This window comes from Macrotis lagotis, chromosome X, assembly GCF_037893015.1.
Source record: "Macrotis lagotis isolate mMagLag1 chromosome X, bilby.v1.9.chrom.fasta, whole genome shotgun sequence".
In the NCBI taxonomy this organism is placed as follows: Eukaryota; Metazoa; Chordata; class Mammalia; order Peramelemorphia; family Peramelidae; genus Macrotis; species Macrotis lagotis.
The window spans coordinates 146,772,571-146,796,757 of NC_133666.1; the positions used below are offsets into that span (position 1 = coordinate 146,772,571).

At 35.9% G+C, this 24,187-nt stretch overlaps 1 protein-coding gene across 4 annotated transcripts in view; it reads right to left on the minus strand.

The window, feature by feature from the left end:
- The window catches only part of PCSK5 (proprotein convertase subtilisin/kexin type 5), a 594,760-nt gene that overhangs the window by 420,866 nt on the left and 149,707 nt on the right, over nt 1-24,187 (minus strand). For all 4 annotated transcript variants that reach the window (XR_012472398.1, XM_074206682.1, XM_074206681.1 and 1 more), the window contains exon 4: nt 2,176-2,319. Coding sequence is in view for 3 of the 4 variants with exons in the window: in XM_074206682.1 (XP_074062783.1) it covers nt 2,176-2,319 (144 nt within the window). In the remaining variant the exon portion in view is untranslated. The remainder of the gene's footprint in view (nt 1-2,175; nt 2,320-24,187) is intronic.

Sequence of the window (24,187 nt, forward strand, 5' to 3'; positions counted from 1 at the left end):
GTTTTTCAATAAAGCATAAAGAAATCAGCCATATTTGGTGAAATTAGAGGTCAATTTTATTACCCCTTTACAAACAAAGAAAAAATCTTCAAACTTTATTGAATTACAGGACAACTGACAAGCCTGAACACTTCTTTCGAAATAAATGGTCACATCCTTGGTAGACATCTAAAAAATATCTAGACAGTTAACAAAGATAGGATATAGTACTGAGGAATGTCTGTCTCACTTGGTAGTAGAGGAGAGTCACCTTAAGCTGACTCTTAAGAGAAAATCACTCTTGGCCTTTTTTCCTTGCTCCTTTCTCAGAAGGGAATAGTAAGTTAAAGGAATTCTTTCTCCTCTCTCTATACTACATCAGAAATGGATTTCTGCAGGGAAACAATTCACCCAGAGACATTGTACACAGGAGGGAGTAGACTCAGGGAGTCCCACTGAGCAATCTGCTCACTAAAAAAAGATGACTGTGTCCAGGAATAGAGCTGTGTGAAAACACATTAAGAAGAGAAAGTAACCAAAGTCATATTACCAGAAATGCTTCTGCCTTTTGTGCTCTCCCTACCATACTGTCTATATGTGTCCTTCTTTTTTTTCCCACTGAGTGCATATTGGTGAAAGAGCAAATTCCATGGTCACAGGAGAAAAATTTTTGATACTATTGTTCCAACAAAATGTCTGTTTTAAGTAAATCAGTAAATGTGTTTTAAATAATATCTTCAATTTTTAAATTAAACTCTAAAACTAAGTCCACTGATTGACTCTAATAACCTATAGTTTAGAAGTACAGACTCACAAAGCATCTTGAATCTGAGGTAGAAATCACCCACTGGAAAACCAATCTTTGAAAACTGAATTGGGGAAATAACCCAGATATGATATTATATATTATATATATTTGAAAATATATCTATTACATATTCTATATCTACTCTAATGGTATGTATATATATATATATATATATATATATATATATATATATAACAAAAAAGATATGTGGAAAATATGTAATTTAATATCTGGGCTATAATATATATTAAACATTTGGATTCTAGTATATATTTTAATATATAACTTGATTATTATATCAACTATTATCCATATCACTATTTATCAAATATGTATTAAATTTTATATATACATATCTATATATAAATGCTTAGATTATTTGGGCTATATATAATATCTGGGCTTTTTTATTTCTAGCTAGCTAATATTGGGTTAATTCCCCAATTCAGTTCTTGAATATGGTAGGTTAAATCTCTAGAAAGTGATTACAACCCCCCCATTCAAGATATTCTGTGAGAGATAGACAGATAGAATAAGATTAAATATAGATATAATATATATATTCATATATAACATTTTGCTTTTAATTCTAAAAATTACTGTTTATCAGAGTTGAATCCACCTAATATCATTAGATATTGTATAGTGATGATGATGACAGACAGAATTTATATAGCCCTTATAAATCATGAAGTGATATACATAGAAACTTCGATCTTCATAATCATGGGGTAGGTAGTACAATCATATCCATTTTAAGAGGGAAGAAATTGACTTAGAGATTAAGTGCCTCATATAAGATATACAGAGAGAGAGAGAGAGAGAGAGAGAGAGAGAATATACACACATATATATATATGCATGCATATATATGTAGTAATACTAATTTATTTATGTATTTTCTCCTTCAATAGTTTAGTACTTTGAAAGGAGGAACTACTTTTTCTTTCTTGCTTTTTTCCATTTTTTGACATTCCAGACACTTAATCCAGTACATGGTACATAAGATTCTCCTCATAAATTAATATTAGTCAACAAGCAATTAATTGATGATTTAATCATTGATTAACTCCATTTGTTCCTGATCCCAAGTGCAGTATTGATTATTACTGCAAATATCCTCCTCATGTTCATGAGTTTAAATCTGACTTCAGATAGATAGTGATGATAGAACTTTGGTGATCAAGGTTTTCAAGAGAAACAAACAAAAAATAAGCAAACAATTTTTCTCCCCTGCCCCCGAACCAAGGACTCCCAGTGCCTAGTCCCTCGGATTATGTTGCTTTCATCATATGACAAAGATTTCAACAATGGAAAGGTACAAAACTGCAGCAGTTAGAGCCTTTAACTCCAAATAGATCCATAGGAAAGACACAGAAAACACTTACGTAGTTCTTCACCAAATCTGGATGAGTCCTTTCGATGCCATCATCCAAGATGGTGACCACAACATCTCTTCCAGTGTAACCTCTCTTCCAAGCCCCTTCAATGTTCATATCTGACTGACAAGGGTGAGTATTATCACTGCAGTGCTGAAGGGGAAAAAGGAGAGAGAGAAAAATAATTGGTCTATGGAGATTCCTGGATAGTCAGAAGAAAAAGTAATTAACCTGCTTCTTGGTATAATATATAAAAGTTACAACAACTGAGGGGATTAATTGGTAGAAGTGATACACAGTTCAGCATCTTCATGAAGTTAGCAAAGGAGGAAAGGGAAACATAGCCCAAATGAAATGATTTGTTCTGAGATTTCTTTCCATGGATACAGAACATTAAACTAACCCTTTGGCAGAAGAATAACAGAAAGTATGTCTGAGCAAATGTGGTGCAGATGATAGAGGACTGACCCTAGAGTCTGAAAGAATCATGTTCATGAGTTTAAATCTGACTTCAGATACTTACTAGTTTATGTGATCCTGGACAAGTCACTTGAACCTGTTTGCCTCAGTATCCTTCTCTATAAAATGATCTGGACAAGAAAATGGCAAACCACTCTTGTATCTTCGTCACCCTCAATGGGGTGACAAAGAGTGAGACACAAATGAAATGACTGACCAACCACTCATATCTAAGCAAAGGAATCATAAGTAGATCTTATATTTCAATGATATTAGCTGCATGCAAAATGAATACATAGGCACCTATAGCTTAAAAATACTACCCGGACCAAAACCAGATGACAATTAAAACTCTAATAATTTCTATCCTGGAAACTAGTTCAGAATCATATCTATCTCTAAAAGAGTTTTATCAAAATCAGGAGATGTGCTACTGTCAAAAAAACATATAGCCAGGAGAACAAAGAGTCTCTCTAAAATGTGTTCAATGAATCATGGGAAACTGTAGTCCTCTGATTTGTGAGTACAGAAACAGTGAGAAGGGGCGGCTAGGTGGCGTAGTGGATAAAGCACTGGCCCTGGAGTCAGGAGTACCTGGGTTCAAATCCGGTCTCAGACACTTAATAATTACCTAGCTGTGTGGCCTTGGGCAAGCCACTTAACCCCATTTGCCTTGCAAAAACCTAAAAGAAGAAGAAGAAGAAGAAGAAGAAGCAGCGAGAGATTCATTCCAGGGAATAAGATTGTAGGAAGAAAGGCAGAAGACAAAGGGGCAATAAAATGGGGATAGAAATCTAAGGGAAGTAAAAAATGATCTGCTGGGACAGCTAGGTGGCACAGTGGATAGAGCACTAGCCCTGGAGTCAGGAGGACCTGAGTTTAAAGGTGGCTTCAGATGCATAATAATTGCCTAGCTGTATGATCTTGGGCAAGTCACTTAATCCGATTGTCTTAAATAAATATAAATTAAATACATAAAAAAGTGATCTGCAAACATTCAATTTTAGAGGCTATATAACCATACTTGTTTGCCATAGACCTATAAGATAAATAAACAAATTTGGGATCCTTATGCTGCCATGTGCTCCCCTCTCTCACAAATAATTGTGTCCTAGGAGTCTATCCTTTTCAAATAGTCATTTTTTGATTCTTTAAAGATAAAATGTTTTTAGGGTTTTTGGTGTGGGGAGCAGGATGGAGCTGAAAAAGAAACATGGAGTAAAGAGAGAATCTGTAAAATAATAATCATAGTAACACTAACCATGCTCTAGCTTTTGCAGTTCATTTTCTCATTCATTTTCATAATAATTTAATACTTTATCCAGCAAAAAATATGTAAATAGAATCCTTTTAGGAACTTCTTTTCTATCTATCTTCATTCTTCTACAAATTCACTTTGGTAGATTCCTTGTGTTTTCTTTTTCTTTTTCTCTTTACTTTTTGAAATATTTTATTTATTTTGAGTTTTACAATTTTTCCCCTAATCTTACTTTCCTCCCCCCACCCCCCACAGAAGGCAATTTGCCAGTCTTTACATTGTTTCCATGATATACATTGATACAGATTGAATGTGATGAGAGAAATCATGTCCTTAAGGAAGAAACAAAGTATAAGAGATAGCAAGATTAGACAATAAGATATCAGTTTTTTCCTAACTTAAAGGTAATAGTCCTTCGTGTCTGTTCAAACTCTGCAGTTCTAGGGGCAGCTAGGTGGCGCAGTGGACAGAGCACCTGGGCCCTGGAGTCAGGAGTACCTGAGTTCAAATGCAGCCTCAGACACTTAATAATTACCTAGCTGTGTAGCCTTGGGCAAGCCACTTAACCCTATTGCCTTGCAAAAACCTAAAAAACAAAAACAAAACAAACTCCACAGTTCTTTCTCTGCATACAAATGGTATTCTCCATTGCAGACAGTGCCAAATTGTCCCTGATTGTTGCACTGCTGGAATGAGCAAGTCTATCAAGGTTGATCATTGCCTCTATGTTGCTGCTAGGGTGTACAATGTTTTTCTGATTCTGCTCATGTCACTCAGCATCAGTTCATACAAATATCTACAGGCTTCCCTGAATTCCCAACCCTCCTGGTTTCTAATAGAACAAGAGTGTTCCATGATATACATATACCACAGTTTGCTTAGCCATTCCCCAGTTGAAGGACTTTTACTTGATTTCCAATTCTTTGCCACCACAAACAGGGCTGCTATGAATATTTTTGTACAAGTGATGTTTTTAACCTTTTTCATCACCTCTTCAGGGTATAGACCCAGTAGTGGTATTGCTGGATCAAAGGGTATACACATATTTGTTGTCCTTTGGCATAGTTCCAAATTGCTCTCCAGAAAGGTTGGATGAGTCCCTGTGAGTTTTCTTGATGGTTCCTAAAACATGCATTTTTTTTTCTTGGACATGGTGCATACTACATTGGGAAATGTATAACTTGTAAAAAGAAACAATAACAACACATTATTTTTTAAAAACAAAATAATAAAATAATTATACATTGTGCACTTAAATCTGCTTCAGATGAATGACAGATTTGATGCTCTTTACTTACTTTTCTAGGCACATGTTGGTTGGTTTTTGTTCTCAAAAAGGATCAAAATAATGTCACTATGTGGTGATTAAAGTATAGTGTGTCTGACTGTGACTGATGAGACTAAAACAAGCATGGAGGATCCTACCACATATTGGATACAAATAAGTCATAAAAACATTTGGAGTGGAAACGTCTCTAAATTTGTATATCTGGGGTCAGCTAGGTTGCATAGTGGTTAGAGTGTTGGCCCTGAAGTCAGGAAGACCTGAGTACAAATGCAGCCTCAGATGTTTAATACTTGTGTGACCTTGGGCAAGTCACTTAACCCCAATGCTTTGCAATAACCAAAAAAAAAATGATGTAGCTCACATTTCTTCTGAGTTACTTAGGTAGCTATAGCAGTAGACACATATATGTACATATACATATACATGAGCATCATGCATATACACACAGGGTATCCAAAAAGCTTCAGTGTAGTGTTGTCTACAAATGCATATACATGTGTATGTAGACATGTCTATATAGTCATATTCTTCCCTTTTTTGCACTTGACCATCAAGTTAAAGTGATCATATCTCAAATATCAAAATTTGAATAGGAAATTAAGGCATAATGTCATCCATTAAATAAAACTACATAAAGGAAGAGGAATAATTTTACATCAAAAACTTCTTCCTGAATTTTATTATTATAGTATTACTATTAAAAATTGGCATTTATATAGATTTAAGATTTGCAAAGAGTTTTACAAATAGTATGTCATTTGAACCTCAAGACAATCCTGTGAGCTAAATGCTGCAATTATCCATACTTACAATTGAGGAAACTGAGGTGAAGAGATTAAGTGATATTTCTAGATTCATATAGCTACTGAGTATCTGACTAGATTTGAACTTCAGTTTCCCTGACTCTCTGTCCAGTGTGCTAATCACTGAGCTACCTAGCTATCACAGTAATTTATTTTTACTTATTATTTTCAGTTCACAGAGTAAATATCAACACACAGAGAAACATGAGACTTATTGAAAGATATAATATTCATTGACTATTATGAACTATTATTTAATTGCTGTATTGTATCTTTAATTAGTAAAAGTCTCTCAAAAAAGAAACATAGCTTCATTGATCAAATGAAATTAATAATTGATTACTCACAATAAGAAAACAATTGATCCTGTGATTTCTTAATGGAGAATACTTCCTCTCCCAGTGCTGGTCAGTAGCTATTCTTCCACTTGCTGGGCACCAAAATGAACAATAGGATGACTTTATATTGGAAACCACTGTTGATTTCAAATTTTACCGCCTTTTTTATTTCTATTTTTGTTTATTTAAAGAAAATTTTGGGGGGGCGGAGCCAAGATGGCCACAAGAAGGGATTGAGTCTTAGGCACTCTCTGATAAAATGCATAAACTAAGGACTCTAACTAAACTTTCAAGAAACAGAACCCACAAAGGGACCCAGTGAGGCAGTTCTCCTACTCAAGGTAACCTGGAAAAGAGCAGAAAGGCTCTGCTCTCTGGGTTGGAGGGGGCGCCTGCCAGAGGGGTGGCCAGCCAGAACAAAGGAACTTCAGCTTCCCGGAGATAGCCCCAGGGCACTGGGAGCCATGGCTCACAACAGCGGGGTAATCTCCTGAGCTGCACCCCAAGGAGCACTGGGCACAAAGTGGGGAAACAGTGGGGGACCTCTGCCAGAGCAAGCAGGTGGAGCCCAGCCCTCAGGGCACACAGCCAGCAGCTTGGTCTTTCCACAGCCCAGATCCAGAAACAGAAGCAGGTGGAGCTGGTAAGCAGGAGCCTCCAGGGCATGAGCCCATAGAGCTGAGGGAGGGGAGTGAAGAGAGAGAGAGTGCAGAGCTCTGCCCTCTGCCCCTGGAACAGGACTCTGGTACTCTGACCACATTCAGATCCTGATTGCAATCTAGGCCCCCCAATAGAACAGCAGGGCCCCCCCACCTCAGCCCCATAGCAGAGGGGGGCGCTTATGGTCATTCACAGACCAGGAGGGAGGACAGAGCCTCACACACTGAGACCCTTGTGGGAGTGTCCCAAAAGCTCAGGAAGCACCCCAAAACAGGCACAGGCTGGGAAAATGAACAAGCAGAGAAACAAGAGGAAGACCATTGAGAAATATTTTGCATAGGAGCCCAAGAAGGATCAAAAAACTCAGTCTGAAGATGAGGAAGCACAGGCTCCTGCATCTAAAGACTCCAAGAAAAACAGAAATTGGGCTCAGGCTATGACAGAGATCAAAAAAGACTTTGAAAATCAAATGAGGGAGTTGGAAGAAAAACTGGGAAAAGAAAGGAGAGAGATGCAGGAAAAACATGAAAATGAAGTCAGCAGCTTAGTCAAGGAAATCCAAAAAAAATGCTGAAGAAAATAGCATACTAAAAAACAGCTTAGGTCAAATGGATAAAACAGTTCAAAAAGTTATTGAGGAGAAGAATGCTTTATAAAAAGCAAAATTGGCCAGATGGAAAAAGAGTTAAGAAAACTCTCTGAGGAAAACAAATCCTTCAGACAAAGAATAGAATTCAGGGAGATTGATGAATTTACGAGAAATCAGGAATCAATACTTCAAAACCAAAAAAAATGAAAAATTAGAAGAAAATGTGAAATATCTCATTGAAAAAACAACTGATATGGAAAACAGACTTAGGAAAGATAATTTGAAAATTATTGGAATACCTGAAAGTCATGATCAGGGAAAGAGCCTTTACATCATTTTCAAAGAATTACTACAGGAAAATTGCCCTGATATTCTAGAAGCAGAGGGCAAAATAGAAATGGAGAGAATCCACCGATCCCCCCCCAGAAAGAGATCCCCAAAATCCAACCCTTAGGAATATTATAGCCAAGTTCCAGAACTCCCAAGTCAAAGAGAAAATATTACAAGCAGCTAGAAGGACACAGTTCAAATATCGTGGAGCTGCAGTCAGGATCACACAGGACTTAGCAGCAACTACATTGGAAGCTCCTAGGGCTTGGAATACAATATACTGGAAGGCAAAAAGAGCTTAGAATGCAGCCAAGAATGAACTACCCAGCAAAGCTGAATGTCCTCTTCCAGGGAAAAATATGGACTTTCAATGAACCAGGGGAATTTCAAATGTTCCTTTTGGAATGGCCAGAGCTGAACAGAAGGTTTGATCTTCAGATACAGGATTCAGGTGAAGCATAGAGATTGGAGGAGAGGGGGAAAATATGAGGGACTTAATGAGGATGAAGTGCATGTATTCCTGCATAGAAAAATGACACTGATAATATTCATATGAACCTTCTGAGTTAATAGAGCAGGTAGAGGGAGCCTTTATAGTTGAAGCACAGGAGAAAGCTGAATTCAAAGATAAAATATGGTGTAAAAATGGAGTCAATAGAAAAAAAGGGAAATGGAATGGGAGAAAGAAAAAGGAGAGGGGGAATAGGCCAAGATATTTCACACAATAAGATTTTTTTTTATTACAATGAGCTATTGCAATGATATGGAAGGGGGGAGGCAAGGGGGAATGAGGGAATCTTTGCTCTCATCAGAGGTGGCTAGGAGAGGAAACAGCATATATACTCAATGGGGTATAGACATCTGGAGTAAGAAGGAGGGGGGAGCAGGGGGAAGGGGTAGGGATGTGAATAAAGGAAGAGAGGATAGACCATGGGGGGAGAGTGGTCAGATATAACACATTTTCTTTTTTACTTCTTTCAAGGGGCTGGGATTGGAAGGCCTGCCCAGGACCATAGGGCCAGGTGGATTCTAGGCCTAAGGGGTGGTATGGGGGCTCAAGGCTTCTTGGCCCCAGGACCAGGAATCTTTCTGTTGTGCCATTCAGCTACCCTACAGCAGAGTCAGAATGAAAAGAGAGAGAAAATATAGTACATGGTAGTGGAGAAATAAGAAAGGAGGGAGTTGCGATCAGCAATGGCAACGTTGGAAAAATATGGAAGTAACTTTTGCAGTGAACTTATCATAAAGAATGTGATCCACCCATGACAGAGTTGTTGGTGTTGGAACAAAGACTGAAGCACATTTTTTGCTATTATTATTTGTGGGGAGGGTGCAGGGCAAATGTGGCTGGGTGGCCTGCCTGGGGCTACATAGCAGGGTGATCTTTGTGTGTCTGGGGCCGGATTTGGACCCAGGTGCTCCTGGCTCAAGGGTCAATGCTCTGTCTGCCACCCAGCCACCCCTACTATTATTACTATTTTATTTTATTTTGGGTCTTTTTTTTCCTTCTTTTTGTTTTTTGCAGGGCAGTGTGGGATTGGGTGGCTTGCATGTCACATGGCTGGGTGATTGTTGGGTTTACGAGGCTGATGTGGGCTCGGGTGCTTGTGGCTCCAGGGCTGGTGCTTTGTCCATTGTGCCACCTGGCTATACCTACAATTATTACTATTATTTTTTTAATTTTAATTTTAATTTTTTTTCTCTCCCCTTTACTTTTTTCATCCAAGCAAGTCTATATTCATGGGGGGAGGGGTATCTTGTTTACTCATAAACAAGAATATTTTATTAATGTAAAAAAACATTTGTACAAAATGATAATAAATTAGTTAATAGTAGTTTAAAGTAATAAAAGTTAATAAAAGTAATAAAAGTTAAAAGTCTTAAATAGTAAAAAAATAAAGAAAATTTTGTTATGTAAATAAAAAAGGGCAATAGCTCTGAAATTCAGTGATCTTGGTTTGAATTGTAGGTCAGCTACTTTTCATCTATTCCACTTTAGGCAAGGAATCTCACCTCTCTGAACCAAAACATTGCGAAATTGAACTGGATAATAACTAGGACCTCTTCCAGTTATAAGTCACACTTGTCAGGGGTCTCTACTGTACAGAGAATTGCATTATGTTATATAAGAACATGATCCTTTGAATTCAAGGAATTTATAGTCTAGTAGAGGATTAAAAACTTTGGTTTTCCTATTCTTTCTACTGCTGCCCTTCCTATCCCATCTTGATATTTGATGATATTTGAAGATATTGATTTGATATTTGAAGATCTTGATTTGTGAGTAAGCTCCTTATAGTCATATCTTTTCTACTAGGTCTTTGTATTCACAGTAGCACATGGCAGCTTGGTGGTAGAATGGACAGAGAGATGAATTTGGAGTCAGGAAGATCTGAGTATAAATCCTGCTTCAGATACTAGTTTCTGACTATGAATAGATTACTTAACCTTTCTCAGTTTCAATGTTCTCTTCTGTAAAATGAGGATGAGAACAGTACCTAACTCAAAGAATTGTGGTTTATATCAAACAAGTTCACTCATGCAAAATACTTAGCAAACCTTAAAGTACTGTATATCTATATGTATACATATGCCACTTATTCTCACTTATTGGGTAGCACAAAGGATAGAGCACCAGGCATGGAATCAGGATGGCCTAAATTCAAATTCAGCTTTAGACACTTACTAGTTATGTAACTCTAGGCAAATCACTTAACCTTGTTTGCCTCAGTTTGCTTATCTATAAAATGAACTAGAGAAGAAAACAGCAAATCACTCCATTACCTATGCAAGAAAACTCCATTTGGGGTCACAAAGAGTTTAACATAACTGAAATGACTGAACAATAAGAACAAAAATTTTTATTTATTGGTATTTTAATATTTTGTGCAGGGTAAATATTTAATAAATATTTCTAACATTAAATATTTAATGAAAAGTATATTTTTAAGATGTACTAAATGAGGTCCAAGGGGGAAGGATGTTACCAACAAGGATCACAGATTTAGAGCTACAAAGAAACATGGAGACCACCAAGTCCAATGTCATTTATTTTACAGAGTAAAATGGGAAATGGAAAATTCTGCTCTGGCCAAGGATTCCAACTTCTCTCCCTACCAAATCCTTTACCAGAGTTGCTAATATGACCAAGAAGGAAATTTAACTGATTGGAGTTTCATTTTTAATTTCCTTTCATTTCCTCTGCCCATCTGTGGTAGAGATGCTTACAAGTGGAGACCTGGCCAAAATCAGAACAAGAGGAAGAAGGAGAATGAAAGGAAATGGATAATCCACAAACTGGATAACTATACTGGGAACAGATGATGCCTGAATTTATAATTATAACTCTTTGAAAAAAAACAGTCATCTCTGGAAAACATGAGAGTTAAGAGGACAAAAATTCCAGTTCTTCATTTTACCCATGTTTATTACTCTGATTTTAGCATTATAAATGAGAGCATTGCTTTTTTTCCCCTTTGTATCTTAAACAAGTATCTTGTCTGTCCTTATTCTAGTCATACTTTTAAGATTCAGATAATATTCTTCCTTTTTCTTGAGGATGCCTCTAATAAACCAAAAATGACTCCATAAGTGATTTTATTCTTTCATAATCATTATCATGGCCATCACCATGATGTAATTTCTATAATTTGAAAATGAAAACATGAATATGAATTCCATTACAATTGTAAGTTCTACTGTCATAACACTTATTTTGCAGGCAAAAAAAATTAGAAAGATCAAGTGTAGAGCTGGATGGCACAATTCATAAGCACTTTCCTTGGAGTCAGGAAGGGACTGAATTCAAATGTGACCAAAGACACTAGCAGTTCTGGACAAGCCACTTAACTCTGATTGGAAAGGAAAAACAAAGAAAAGGAAAGAGAAAGAAAAAGAGACAGACAGACAGAGAGAGATAGAGAAACAGAGAGAGACAAAGACAGAGAGAGATAGAGAAAGAGAGAGACAGAGAGACAGAGACAGAAACACAGAGACATAGAGACACAGAAAGAGACACAGAGACAGAGACAAGGATAGAGAGACAGAGAGACAAAGACAAAGACAGTGAAAGAGACAGAGACAAAGAGATAGAGAGAGAGACATAGAGAGACACAGTAGAGAGACAGAGACAGACAGAAACAAAGACAGAGAGACAGAGACACAGAGAAGCAAAGAGAGACACAGAGACAGAGAGAGAGAGAGAGAGAGACAGAGAGAGAGAGACAGAGGGAAGGAAGGAAAAAGGGTAGGAAAGAGGGAAGGAAGGAAGGAAGGCAGGAAGGCAGGCAGGTAGGCAGGAAGGAGGAAGAAGAAAGAAAATGCCCAGATTTTCCTGACTCCAAACTCAGCCCCTGATTCATTATACCATACAAACTTTCTACATGCATATGTTCCCTTTTGTTCATTTGTCAGTCCCTGAGTGCATGAACATGTGTTCCTGTCTTAAATCTCCTACTATAACACTGGAAAGAACATGCACTTTGGAATCAGAAGACCTGGGTGTGAATTTTAGCTTTGACAATTACTCAGGGTGTGAATATGGGCAAGTCATTTATCCCCTCTAAGTTTCAGTGTTCTTCCCTGGCAAATATGGACAATATTACTTACTAGTATTGCCTAGTTCACACGATAGTTTACAGGCAAAGCATTTTGTAAATATTCATACTTTAGCGTAAGCTCCTTAAGGGACTCTGTCTTATTTATCTTTCTATGCCTCTCAGACACAGTACAGGTGCTTTGCACATAGCTGGTATTTAAAAAATGTTTTTGAATGAATGAATGAATATATTAACTACTGATTGTAAAAATGGAATTCTTTTCATTTAAATAATGTAATGCACACAAGAGTCAGAATTTTCATGGTAAGATGGACTGCTTAGATGATTCTGAAAAAACTAATTAACAAAGGCATCCCCCCCCTTCAGAATGTATTCAGATTTTTTTTAACAGTAACTCTAAATCCTGACTGTTAAGTTTTCTAACACTGCTTAGCAATGGAAAGGAGAACAAGCATTGGATTTGATGTTCCAAGAACTAAGTCTCAATCCTAACTCTGCCATTATCTGTGTGAACTTGGGCAAGTCACAACCTCACTTTGCCTTATTTTTCACATCTCTAAAAGTAGATTAGATTAGATATAAAGTCTGAAGTGACTTCGAGCTCTAAATGTCCCCAAAATCTACTGTTTCTCTGAGTAAAGTTGGTGATTTTTTTCCCAAAGGCATTCAGAAATGAGCTATTGTAAAATATAATGCACTCACTCAAAATTAATTGATGTTAATTGGAATCAGTCTATTTCAGAATCTTTCAAAATGTCATTCGTTGCCTGGAAGAAATGGTATGTGAATTGGGCCCTCCCTTTTCTTTTGACAAAAGAATCTTTTAGCACAAATATCAACCACCAGCAATAGTGAAAGGCATTAGCAATGAATATCAAGAATACTATATCAAGCCTTAATCTGTTCCCCAAACTCTAGGTCTATGTAATTGGGTACTTGTTTGACATTTCCACCTGAGATATGTACTGTAGGCAACTCAATCGCAATATATGCCAAATGGAACTTACTATCCTTGCTCTCAAAATTCTCCCTCAAAATCCTCCCTTTTCTTAATCCCTTTTCTATTATCCTTCTAGTCATTGAGCTTCATTACACTGGAGACTTTTCCTAACTTGCTCCCTCCCACCCCCTACTACTGAACACATTCAAATGACTGCCAAGTCCTGTAGATTCTATATTCATACTTCTTGCATTACTCTCTCCTCCCTTCCCCACCCTCCTTGATACATATACCCTTCTCTCTACTCTTGTATCACCTGTCATTATTTGAGTCCTTATCACTTCCTACCTAAATTATTGCAATTATCTCCTATTTGCTCTTCCTGTATCAAGTTTCTCCCCTCTTGAATATATCCTCCATAATCTGCCTAATTTATATTCCTAAATCTGTTCAAGTTGATCTCCTTCAGTGGTTCCCTGGTCCATGGGAGTCATGTTCCCCATCTATTTCATATTATGCCATATCATATGCTATCCATATAAGTCAAATAGATTCTAATTATTCTCAACTTACTGTTTTATTGATTGATTGATTGATTCATTTATTTTGCAGGGAAATGGGGTTAAGTGACTTGCCCAAGGTCACACTGCTAGGTAATTATTAAGTGTCTGAGGCCAGATTTGAATTTAGATCTTCCTGACTCCAGGGCCAGTGCTCTATCAACTGCTCCACCTAGCTACCCCCATACTATGTTTTATTGCTTGATACTGTGCCTTTCTACAGGAAACTCCCAAACTCTGTCCTCACCTTCACTTCTTAAAATCTCTAGTTTCCTTCAAATCAAAATTGGGTAGCCAGATCTTATTCCATCACTTTTTAACTCTTCTGGCTTTCAAAATTACTTATTTTCAAAATTTACTTATTTTAAATCTTCTCTTCCCTTCCCAAAGCTCCCATACCTCTCTCTTCCCCTTTTCTTTCAACTTAAGGCCTTACCTCGTCAAAAAAATCAGATCATCCTTTCCTCTTCTCTTTTCACCCCTGATCATTACTACTTTTTCCTTCTTTCCACCAGTCTCTGTCAGATACTACCTTTTCCTTGCCAAGGCCAATCCCTCACATGTGTGCTTGATCCCACCCCTCTATCCTCTCCAGCAGACTGTATACTCAATTATTCTCTTGCCCAAATTGTCCACCTCTCCCTACCTACTTGTCTCTTCACTATTGTCTTCAAACATTTGCAAGACTTCACCATGCTTGAGGTGTTTGCTATGCTTGACACTATTGACCATCCTAATAACTATTCCCTTCTCTGAGTTTCCCTAACCCTACTTTCTCTTGGTTCTTTCATTTTTTTCTTAACATTTTCTTGATAACTTCATTAGCTTCTGTTTTACTATAATGTCTATACAAATGACTTACATTTGTTTATCTAGCCCTAGAATTCCCCACAATACTAATTGCCTACTGAACATTTTAAAGTAGTTATCTCAGGAACATCTCAAACTCAACCTGTCCAAAATTTAATTCATCCCCACCTCCAACACTCCTCCACCTTCCCTAATTCTGTCAAAAATAACATTTTTCTACTCTCTCAGGTTCATAATGTAGGCACTAGTTTGGACTCCTCTCTCTCTCTCTCTCTCTCTCTCTCTCTCTCTCTCTCTCTCTCTCTCTCTCTCTCTCTCTTTCTCTCTCTCAACTCATATAACCAATCATTTGACAAATCTGTAGCATCTCTCACTTCTGACTAATTCTTTCTATTCACACAGTGGCCACTATCATTTAGGTCCTCCCTCCTAAATTATTGCAACAGCTTTCTAATTGGTCTCTCTGCTAAAAGTTTTCACCACTTCCAATTCATCCTACCCACTGTTACCAAAGTAATTTTCTTTAAGTATAGATATGTCTATGTGACTTTTCTATTCAGTCAACTCCAGTGGCTTTCTATCACATCTCATAAGCAATACAAGCTCTTCCATTTACCTTTTTAAATCCCTTCAAAAACTTGATCTCAACATCTTTCCAGCATCATTAAATATTACTTCCCCTCCTTCACTATGATATAAGCTAACTTCCTTCTCTCTCTTTTCAAGATACATATGTATGTATTTATGCAAAGACACATTATAGTGAGAATAAGTTTTATTACCTTAAAAAAGATAGTAGGAATAAGTTTTTCAACTTCATACTACCTCCATTTTGTTTTAAACTTTCATTTTGTGACTGAATTACTTTGAGAAAAGGTGATTTCTAATAAGTTGTTCCTCCATAATAAAATAAATGCTTGTATGTTGTTGTTCAGTCATCTCAGTCGTGTCTGACTTGTTGTGACACCATTTGGGGTTTTCTTTGCAAAGATGCTGGAGTGATTTACCATTTTCTTCTCCTGTTTATTTGACAGATGAGGAATTGAAGCCAACAGGGTTAAGTGACTTTTACCACACAGAAGTGTCTGAGGCCAGACTTGAACTCATGAAGATGAGTCATCTTGACTTCATGTTTTGACCTTATCTACTCTACCACCTAGCTTCCTTTGAGTATTATGAACTAGGAAACAACATGGGTATGTTTTAAAATAATAATATTAATTATAATAAATATATCATATAAATATTTATAGAAATATAAATATTATAATAAATTATAATAAATAAATGATTTAAATAATAATATATACTCTATTAGACAGATCATCAATGGAAAAAATAAAAACTTTTTAAAAAACAATCGAATTTGCTGTAAACAAATTAAGAATACCCATAGTTGGAACGATTCAAAACACAATGGAGACCCTTGCCAAGAACTTGCCCTTGAGTCAAGGGCAGACTCTTATATTTCTTTCACTTGAGACCTAAGTGTCTCCTGTTAATTTGAGGACTGTGTTAGTGGAGACTTGACAAGTTACTACCTTCTAAAAAGGACAGGCTCTTTTTCCTTTTTTGTTCTCCTAGCAATTATCACATTGCTTGATACATAATAGGAGACTTAACACATATTTATGGACTGATGACATTCACACACACATGACTTCTTTTTTGGGGGGGGTGGAAATAAAACAAAAATTTATTAAAAAGGTTACAAGACACAGTAAGGGCGAGAGAGAGAGAGAGAGAGAGAGAGAGAGAGAGAGAGAGAGAGAGAGAGAGAGAGAGATAAAAGAATAGCTAAGTAGCCTTGTCTGGGCCATTGTCAGAGAAGACTGCAGGCCACACACATGACTTCTGAGTACCATGTCTGCCTGGAATGTACTTCCTCTTCACCTTTGCTTCCTAGAACCCTTCCTTTCCTTCAAGATGAAAGCTCAATCACTGGTCTTTCCTAATCCTCCAGTTACTATTGGCCTCCCTCCCAAATTGCATAGTATCTAACTAATTTCTGGTTATTGTGTATATGCTTATGCATACCCTTGTTTTCTTCCTATTAGAATATAAGGTTCTTTGTCATAAGGACCATTTCATTCTTTGCTTTATATTCACAGGTCTACTAGTACAGAGTCTGACATTTGTTGCCCATTGATAACATTTTTAATAGAATATCTATTTCTTAGTATTGTTTTGTTTTAGTCTTTTGTATTTGAGAATATAAAATATAATCTTTTTTTAAGTTTGTTGAATAATACAAGCAATTTTGTTTTGAAATTTTCTCTCAGTAATGATGCTGAGGACCAGTATAGAAATTCACTTAAGTAGATCCCTGATACTTGCATATGAAGGCAATGGTGAGAAAACATAAATTTATTTGGAGCTCCTAAAAACCATTCAATTTTTTTAAGAAAGATTTTATTTATTTTGAGTTTTACAATTTTTCCCCCTTTCTTACTTCCTCCCCCCCCCCCCACAGAAGGCATTTGGTTAGTCTTTACATTATTTCCATGGTATACATTGATCTCAGTTGAATATGATGAGAGGGAAATCATATCCTTAAGGAAGAAAAATAAAGTATAAGATAGTAAAATTACATAATAAGATAACGGTTTTTTTTCCTAAATTGAAGGTAATAGTCTTTTGTCTTTGTTCAATCTCCACAATTCTTTCTCTGGATACAGATGGTATTCTCTTTTGCAGATAGCCCAAAACTGTCCCTGGTCATTGTACTAATGGAATAAGCAAGTCCATCAAGGTTAATCATCATCCCCATGTTGCTGTTAGGGTGTACAGTGTTTTTCTGGTTCTGCTCATCTCACTCAGCATCAGTTCATGCAAATCTTTCCAAGCTTTCCTGAATTCCCATCCCTCCTGGTTTCTAATAGAACAATAGTGTTCCATGATATACACATACCCAATTTTGTGAAGCCATTCCCCAGTTGAAGGACATTCACTTAATTTCCAATTCTTTGCCACCACAAACAGGGCTACTATGAATATTTTTGTACAAGTGATAGAAAATCATTCACTTTTACAAAAAAGGAAGTTAAATATTAATTAGATTCATGTATTTTCATTAGAAACTAATATATTTAAATGCAAGCTGTAAGCTAAGCTACACAGCATTGACAAAGTATTTAGAAATTTAACTTCACGTACACATAGAAATCTTCACAGAAATGATAATCTGCTGCCCTTGATCTTTCATTTCCACAGCCTCTTTTTTTCTGTAGGACTGAGATTTTAAGAAAGAGTTGTGCAAGCTGCCTCTATCCATACCAGGGTTATAGGCTCATCCTCTTATAAACTCCTATGGGTGTGTCTACTTCTGTAGTATCCACATAAACACTGCAATGTTTGCTCAGTGAAAGAACAATTTATTCCAAAAATAAACACCTTTGTTATATAGTCTAACCATCATTTTCTTCACACTGGGGGAGAAAACACCACCCACTTCAATGTTTTCTAAAAATTTCTGAGGGATTCTATTGAACTGCCAATTAACATTGCTGCCAATAGTTTGCTTAACTTTGAAACCATCTGTTGTCCATTACTACCCATTCCTATTAGTGGTAGCAGCTCACAGAATGAATTTCTGATTTTGTTAAATAGGAAAATGAAAATCAATATATGTATATATATGCATATACATTTGTTTTATAAGCAACAATAGAAACAATTCTATTCCATGTATTAAGGGATACCTGTACCTTTCTATCCTCAGAACAACTTGGGATAAACTAATTCATAACTGGACTTCCCTAGATGTATGCTAGGGGTTGGGGGGGTGGGTAGGGTAAACAGAGCGGGGGAAAGGGTTAGTTTTTGAGGGAAGGACATGGGTCATGATTATGGTCAAGAAATATTATAGCAGGGCAAAAACACATGCAAATCCAAAAAAAGAAAAAATATGCAAAATCTAGTGAAAGGACAAGGTTCAGATGAAACTTCAGAACAATGAAGTCCATGAGTCTTAAGTCCCTGAACTTAAGTCAAAAGGTAAAATCATAGAAACTCCAGGTCAGAAGGATCTTTGAGGTTATCTAGTCAACCTACCAAACAATGTAATACAAACATGCTTGACAAAGGGCCATTCAATTCTTTGTTTAAATAACTCAATTGATGGGGAAATCACTACTTAACAGAGCAGTCCACTTTCTCACTGGACAGTTCTGGCTTTCTTATATTGATCAACCTGCCTATTTATCATTTGTAAAAACTTATGTCCCACTGCTCCTGTTTATGAAGCATTGAAAAAATAGGTCCCTCTGCATTGGACCAGTCCTTCAAATATTCAAAGATATCTCTAAATCTTCTCTTCTGGTTAAACATTTCTAGGCAAATGATCACTGCAGAACAACATCAACTCTGGAACCCAAAGTCTGACTTGGAAGTTTTTCTGTCTTAACTAGGGAGGGAATATTTTGTAGAAATGTTACAAAGAAGAAAATTTTCATTAATAGGCATTAACTCAAGTATGTATACCTGCTCCTAATAACTGTAATTCCCTGCATTATGGAAAGTCATAATTTTAAAACAGTATTTTACTGATTCCATTCCTTTCATTGATCTACCCATATACCAGACTGATGGCTCCCATGGATTAAGAATCCTGAAACCCTGACTCACAAATAAAGCTCATAGACCATGAAATTTCAGTGGTGGAAAGGATCTTGAAAATCACTTTATTGTCTAATTTTACATTTTATAAATTAGAAAACTGAGACCAAGAGAATTTAAGTAACTTGCCTAAGATCACATTGTTAAATGAAATCAAGTCTCAGTCATCCAGAAATCCTGGTTTCTATGACTATCCAATCTATGGATTGTCCCAGGATGTTGCAGTATACTAAAAAGGCCTTTATAATGGATCAAACATTTCAATGCAATGGTTAGGAAGCAATGTGCTAAGGAAGGGGCATGAAAATCATGCTATTCCATCATTTATTATAGTCTTGTGTAGTTCCTGATCTCTGAATTATAAAATATAGCATGGAGTTTATATAGTTTTCTTTCTATCACATTAGTTAACTATATACACACACATATCAGTAAATACACAACAACCATATGATTCAGTGGATAGTCAGGAAGACCTGAGTAAAAAATGCCACTTCAGTCATATAACTAATTTTATGTGATCCTAGACAATTCATTTAAATACTCTGAGACTCAATTTCCTCAACTGTAAAAAGAAGATAATCATAGAACCTACCTCCAAGTATTGTAAGGCTCAAATGAGATAACATATGTAAAACAATTTGCGTAATGTTAAAGCACTATGAAAATGCCAGCCATTATAAGGATATTTTGTCACAATGCCTAACCACATAAGAATTGTTAGTAAGACTTTACTGATGTTTTCTCACCCATTAGCTCTGCATGAATGATTTCATTTTTTTGTAAAGGGCAAATTCTTATTCTGAGATACTTAATTGAAAAATTTTATGGAAATCAAGGTCATCACCAAAAGCAATAATAAATAATTAGAAACCAGGAAGAAGGGACTGCTAAAAAGAGAAGCTGTCTGAGGTGGGTAAGACATAGTTTCAGACAGGAGAAAATGAGAACAAATTCAAAACTTTACTCATTTGAGGATCAAATCATCCAGGATGATTATCCAAAGGATCATTGGGTGGTCTACTAGATGTAGCCAAATAAGTAACTGTTAGATCAAGAGCAATGATTCAAATACAAAATATTTCTTTTATTCCTCTTCTTCCTACATATTGTGATCCTCAGTGGATCTTACCCCTCCAGACAAATCTTGAATTAATAGTTTTAAATCTCCCTTAAGTGATCATCACACTCTTTATCTCATCGTGTAAGAATCTGGTTTGAACTGTAGTCAATTCTTACTGCATCTATCTAATGGTGCTAAATGATATCCAGGCTCTATAGAGTCTGCTAGATACCATCACTTGGATGTTCCACTGCCACAGAGTCCTGTCCATGTTTCTTTCTATGACAGTTACTCTTCTCTCTTCAATAAATCTTCAGGCATTTATTAAGAGTCATGTCTTGTGATAATTTGAAGGGGTTAGAGGGGAGAGAGGAGAGAAGATACAAAGAGGATAAATGGAATCATGTCTATTTATAAGGAAGTTATACACTTAGACTGATCTTCATGACCCTTTTCTTTAACTTTTCTAATCAATCCTCCACATCCTGCCAGATTAATTGCCCCCAAATTTAATTTTTCATTATTTCACCACTCTACTCAAAAATTTTTAATGATTCCCAAAAATCTAACCTCCAAGGTATTTAATTTCCTCTATAATCAAACCAAAGTCACTCTTCTAAACAAACACCCCAGTTCCATTACATTAGTCTATTCATCATCTTCCAAGGATATGTTGTTTTCTGTCTGGCTCAATGCTCTCTACATTTTGAATGCCCTTTGTTTGCCTTCATGGTTATCAAAATCCTTTCATTCTTTTCCATACCAATTCAAAAAGCACAGAACCCAATTTGGTATTTATATTTTTTAAAAAAAATTATTTAACACACACTTAAAGCAAACTGATGGAAATAGCAAAGTTGTAGTTGTTCCCTCCAATGATGAGTAGATGGATGAAAAAAATTCATTAAGTGCTTATTATGTGCCAGATATGCAACACATTGGAGATGAAATAAAAAAAATCATTAAAAGAGACAATCCTGACCTCAAAGTGATTATAATCTAATAGGAGTGTTATAATAGAATTTGAAACCCATTAGGGTTTCACTTATTTCCTGCATATTATTAAGCTGCTTTTTTTGCAGATATATGTTTTATTTCTTTGTATAACTGGAAAACCCTAAGTCCAAGACAATTCACTTTTCATTTCAATTAACATGTGTTAATTGAATTACATGTTAGACACTATGCTAGGTTCTGACTCTGTGTGTGTGTGTGTGTGTGTGTGTGTGTGTGTGTGTTTAAAATAGCTTTTTTACCTAAAGGAATTTCCTTTCATTTTGTATATCACTTATGGTGCTTAGCATTATGTCTTAAAAATATTGGCTAACAAGACAGAAAAGGAAAATGATGAATGCTGAGGAGATGTGAAAAAATAGGAAATACTAATTCATTCTTGGTGGAGTTGTGAACTGGTCCAACCATTTCAGAGGACAATTTCAAACTATGTCAAATGATATATATATATATTATATATATATATATATATATATATATATATATATATATATATATATATATAAAACTATGTGTACCCTTTGTCTCAGCAATACCATCTTAGGTCTGTGTCACAAAGAAAATACAAAAATATTTATAGCAGTTCTTTTTTGTAGCGGCAAAGAATTGGAAATTGAAGGAAATGTCCACCCATTGAAGAATGACTGAACAAGTTGTGTTATATGATTATAATGAAATACTATTGTGTCATTAGAAATTACAAAGGAAAAAGTTTCAGAAAAACTTGGGAAGACTTACATGAATTGTTACAAAGTGAAGTGAATGGAAGGAGGAGAACATTGCTCACAATAATAGCAATATTGTAACTATTGTGAAAGACAAACCTACTCTGTTCAAGACAATAATCCAAGGCAAATCCAAAAGACCCAGGAAAAATGCTGTCTACCTCCAGAGAAAAAGCATATGAACTCTGAATGCAGATTTAATCATCCTTTTTTTAACCCTTCTTTATTTTTCTTGTTTTATTTTTTTTTACCACAACATGGCTAATATGGAAATGTATTTTGCATGGCTTCATATGTATAAAAGATATCATATTGCTTGCTTCCTAAGTGGGTTGGGGAAGAATGGGAGGTAAAGAAAAATTCTGAAATGCCAAACTTTTAAAAAAGAAAATTAAAATTAAAAATAAATAAAAGGAATGTTAGTTGCTCAACATTTGTTAATTATTGGTTACTTGAAAGCAAAATTTAAAGGAAAAAAGGAGACATTCAGAATGATTGCTTGGTTTTTTATTTTTTTTTCTTTTGCAAGGCAATGGGATTAAGTGACTTGCTCAAGGTCACACAGCTAGGTAATTATTTATTAAGTGTCTGAGTTTGGATTTGAACTCAGGTCCTCCTGACTCTAGGGTCCATACTTTATTCACTGCGCCACCTAGCTGTCCCATATTGCTTAGTTTATATGAATGAATGAATGAATGGATTAATTTAAGGTTTTTACTTTTTTTCTGTGCAAGTGAGTATGGTCATAAACTTCAACCATTTAAATGACCAAAGCAAAAGGTCCAGGAGAGAATATGTATGTGTGTGTGTGTGTGTGTGTGTGTGTGTACATATATATATATATATATATATATATATATATATATATATATCTTTGATTAATTTATTTTCTTTCCATCACAATTATTGAATGAGAAGAAAAAATTTATTTTTGGGCACTAGACAAGCCAGGTGGTCCCAAATATTTAATATTCTCCACAGATGTCAACAGAGTTGTTAAATAGACACATGAGATCACTGACTTACAAGTTGGAGGGGAGGTGGGGATAGAAGGGAAGGGAAGATAATTCTCCTGACTGGTGGGAGAGGCACTCAGCAGTGCTGTGGTTTGTTTTTCTCTGAAATGACACAGTGCATTGATTGAAATGAACACTTGCCAACTGTTTTCTGAGTTTGAGGATATGTGACTTTAGATGCATATATAGTCCCTTTCAAAACAGTGTTGTGCAAATTTCCATGGATTGAAGAAGGGTAAGATGGACTTCCAGACTGACTGTGAACCAAGAACAAAATTTTCCTTAATTGAACCTAAATTATTCCACTTTCTCCCTAAATTGAGCAATTGGGAAACTGTTTGCATAGGGATGATCTCTATTAAAATCTTTCCTTTAAGTGCCTTCAATCTAAGAAGCAATTCCTTCACTGGAGCTTGTGGAAAATGGATTTTAGAAGCAATAGGGTGGCATTACTTAATAATTATGGGGAACATTAACAGGAAGTCAGACTTTTTCTTTTCTAAATGTAATTTATTTGTTTGTGTCATTCAGGAAATTCTGTTTGCATAGAAACCTTTTATCCTCTTGGTCCCCTCTGTGAATAAATCTGTCATGGTGTTGCCTGAGGTTACCTCTCATCTCTTTCTTAAAGGCCTCTGGGACAACAACTAATAGAATAATTGTTTTCTTTTTTTATCATGAGTAGGAAGCTATTTCAATGTGGAGAGCTAACTAAATTCTGAACTTATCTGCTTCAGCAATAATTCTGTTTTTCCAAAGGCCCCAAGGTAAGTTTGAGGAAAAATGATGGGCAAAGATTTTCATTAAAAGTTTACTTCCAAATTGGAGAAGCATGAAATCAAAAGGAGATATAGTCAGTTAAGTTTTAACAAGATTTTAAAAATATTCTTTCATATACCACTTTAAATTTATGTAGCACATTTCAAAAGAGCTTGAAGTGTTCTGGGCATACTAACTCATTTCTTTTCACAACCTCCATTGACTTCTACCCT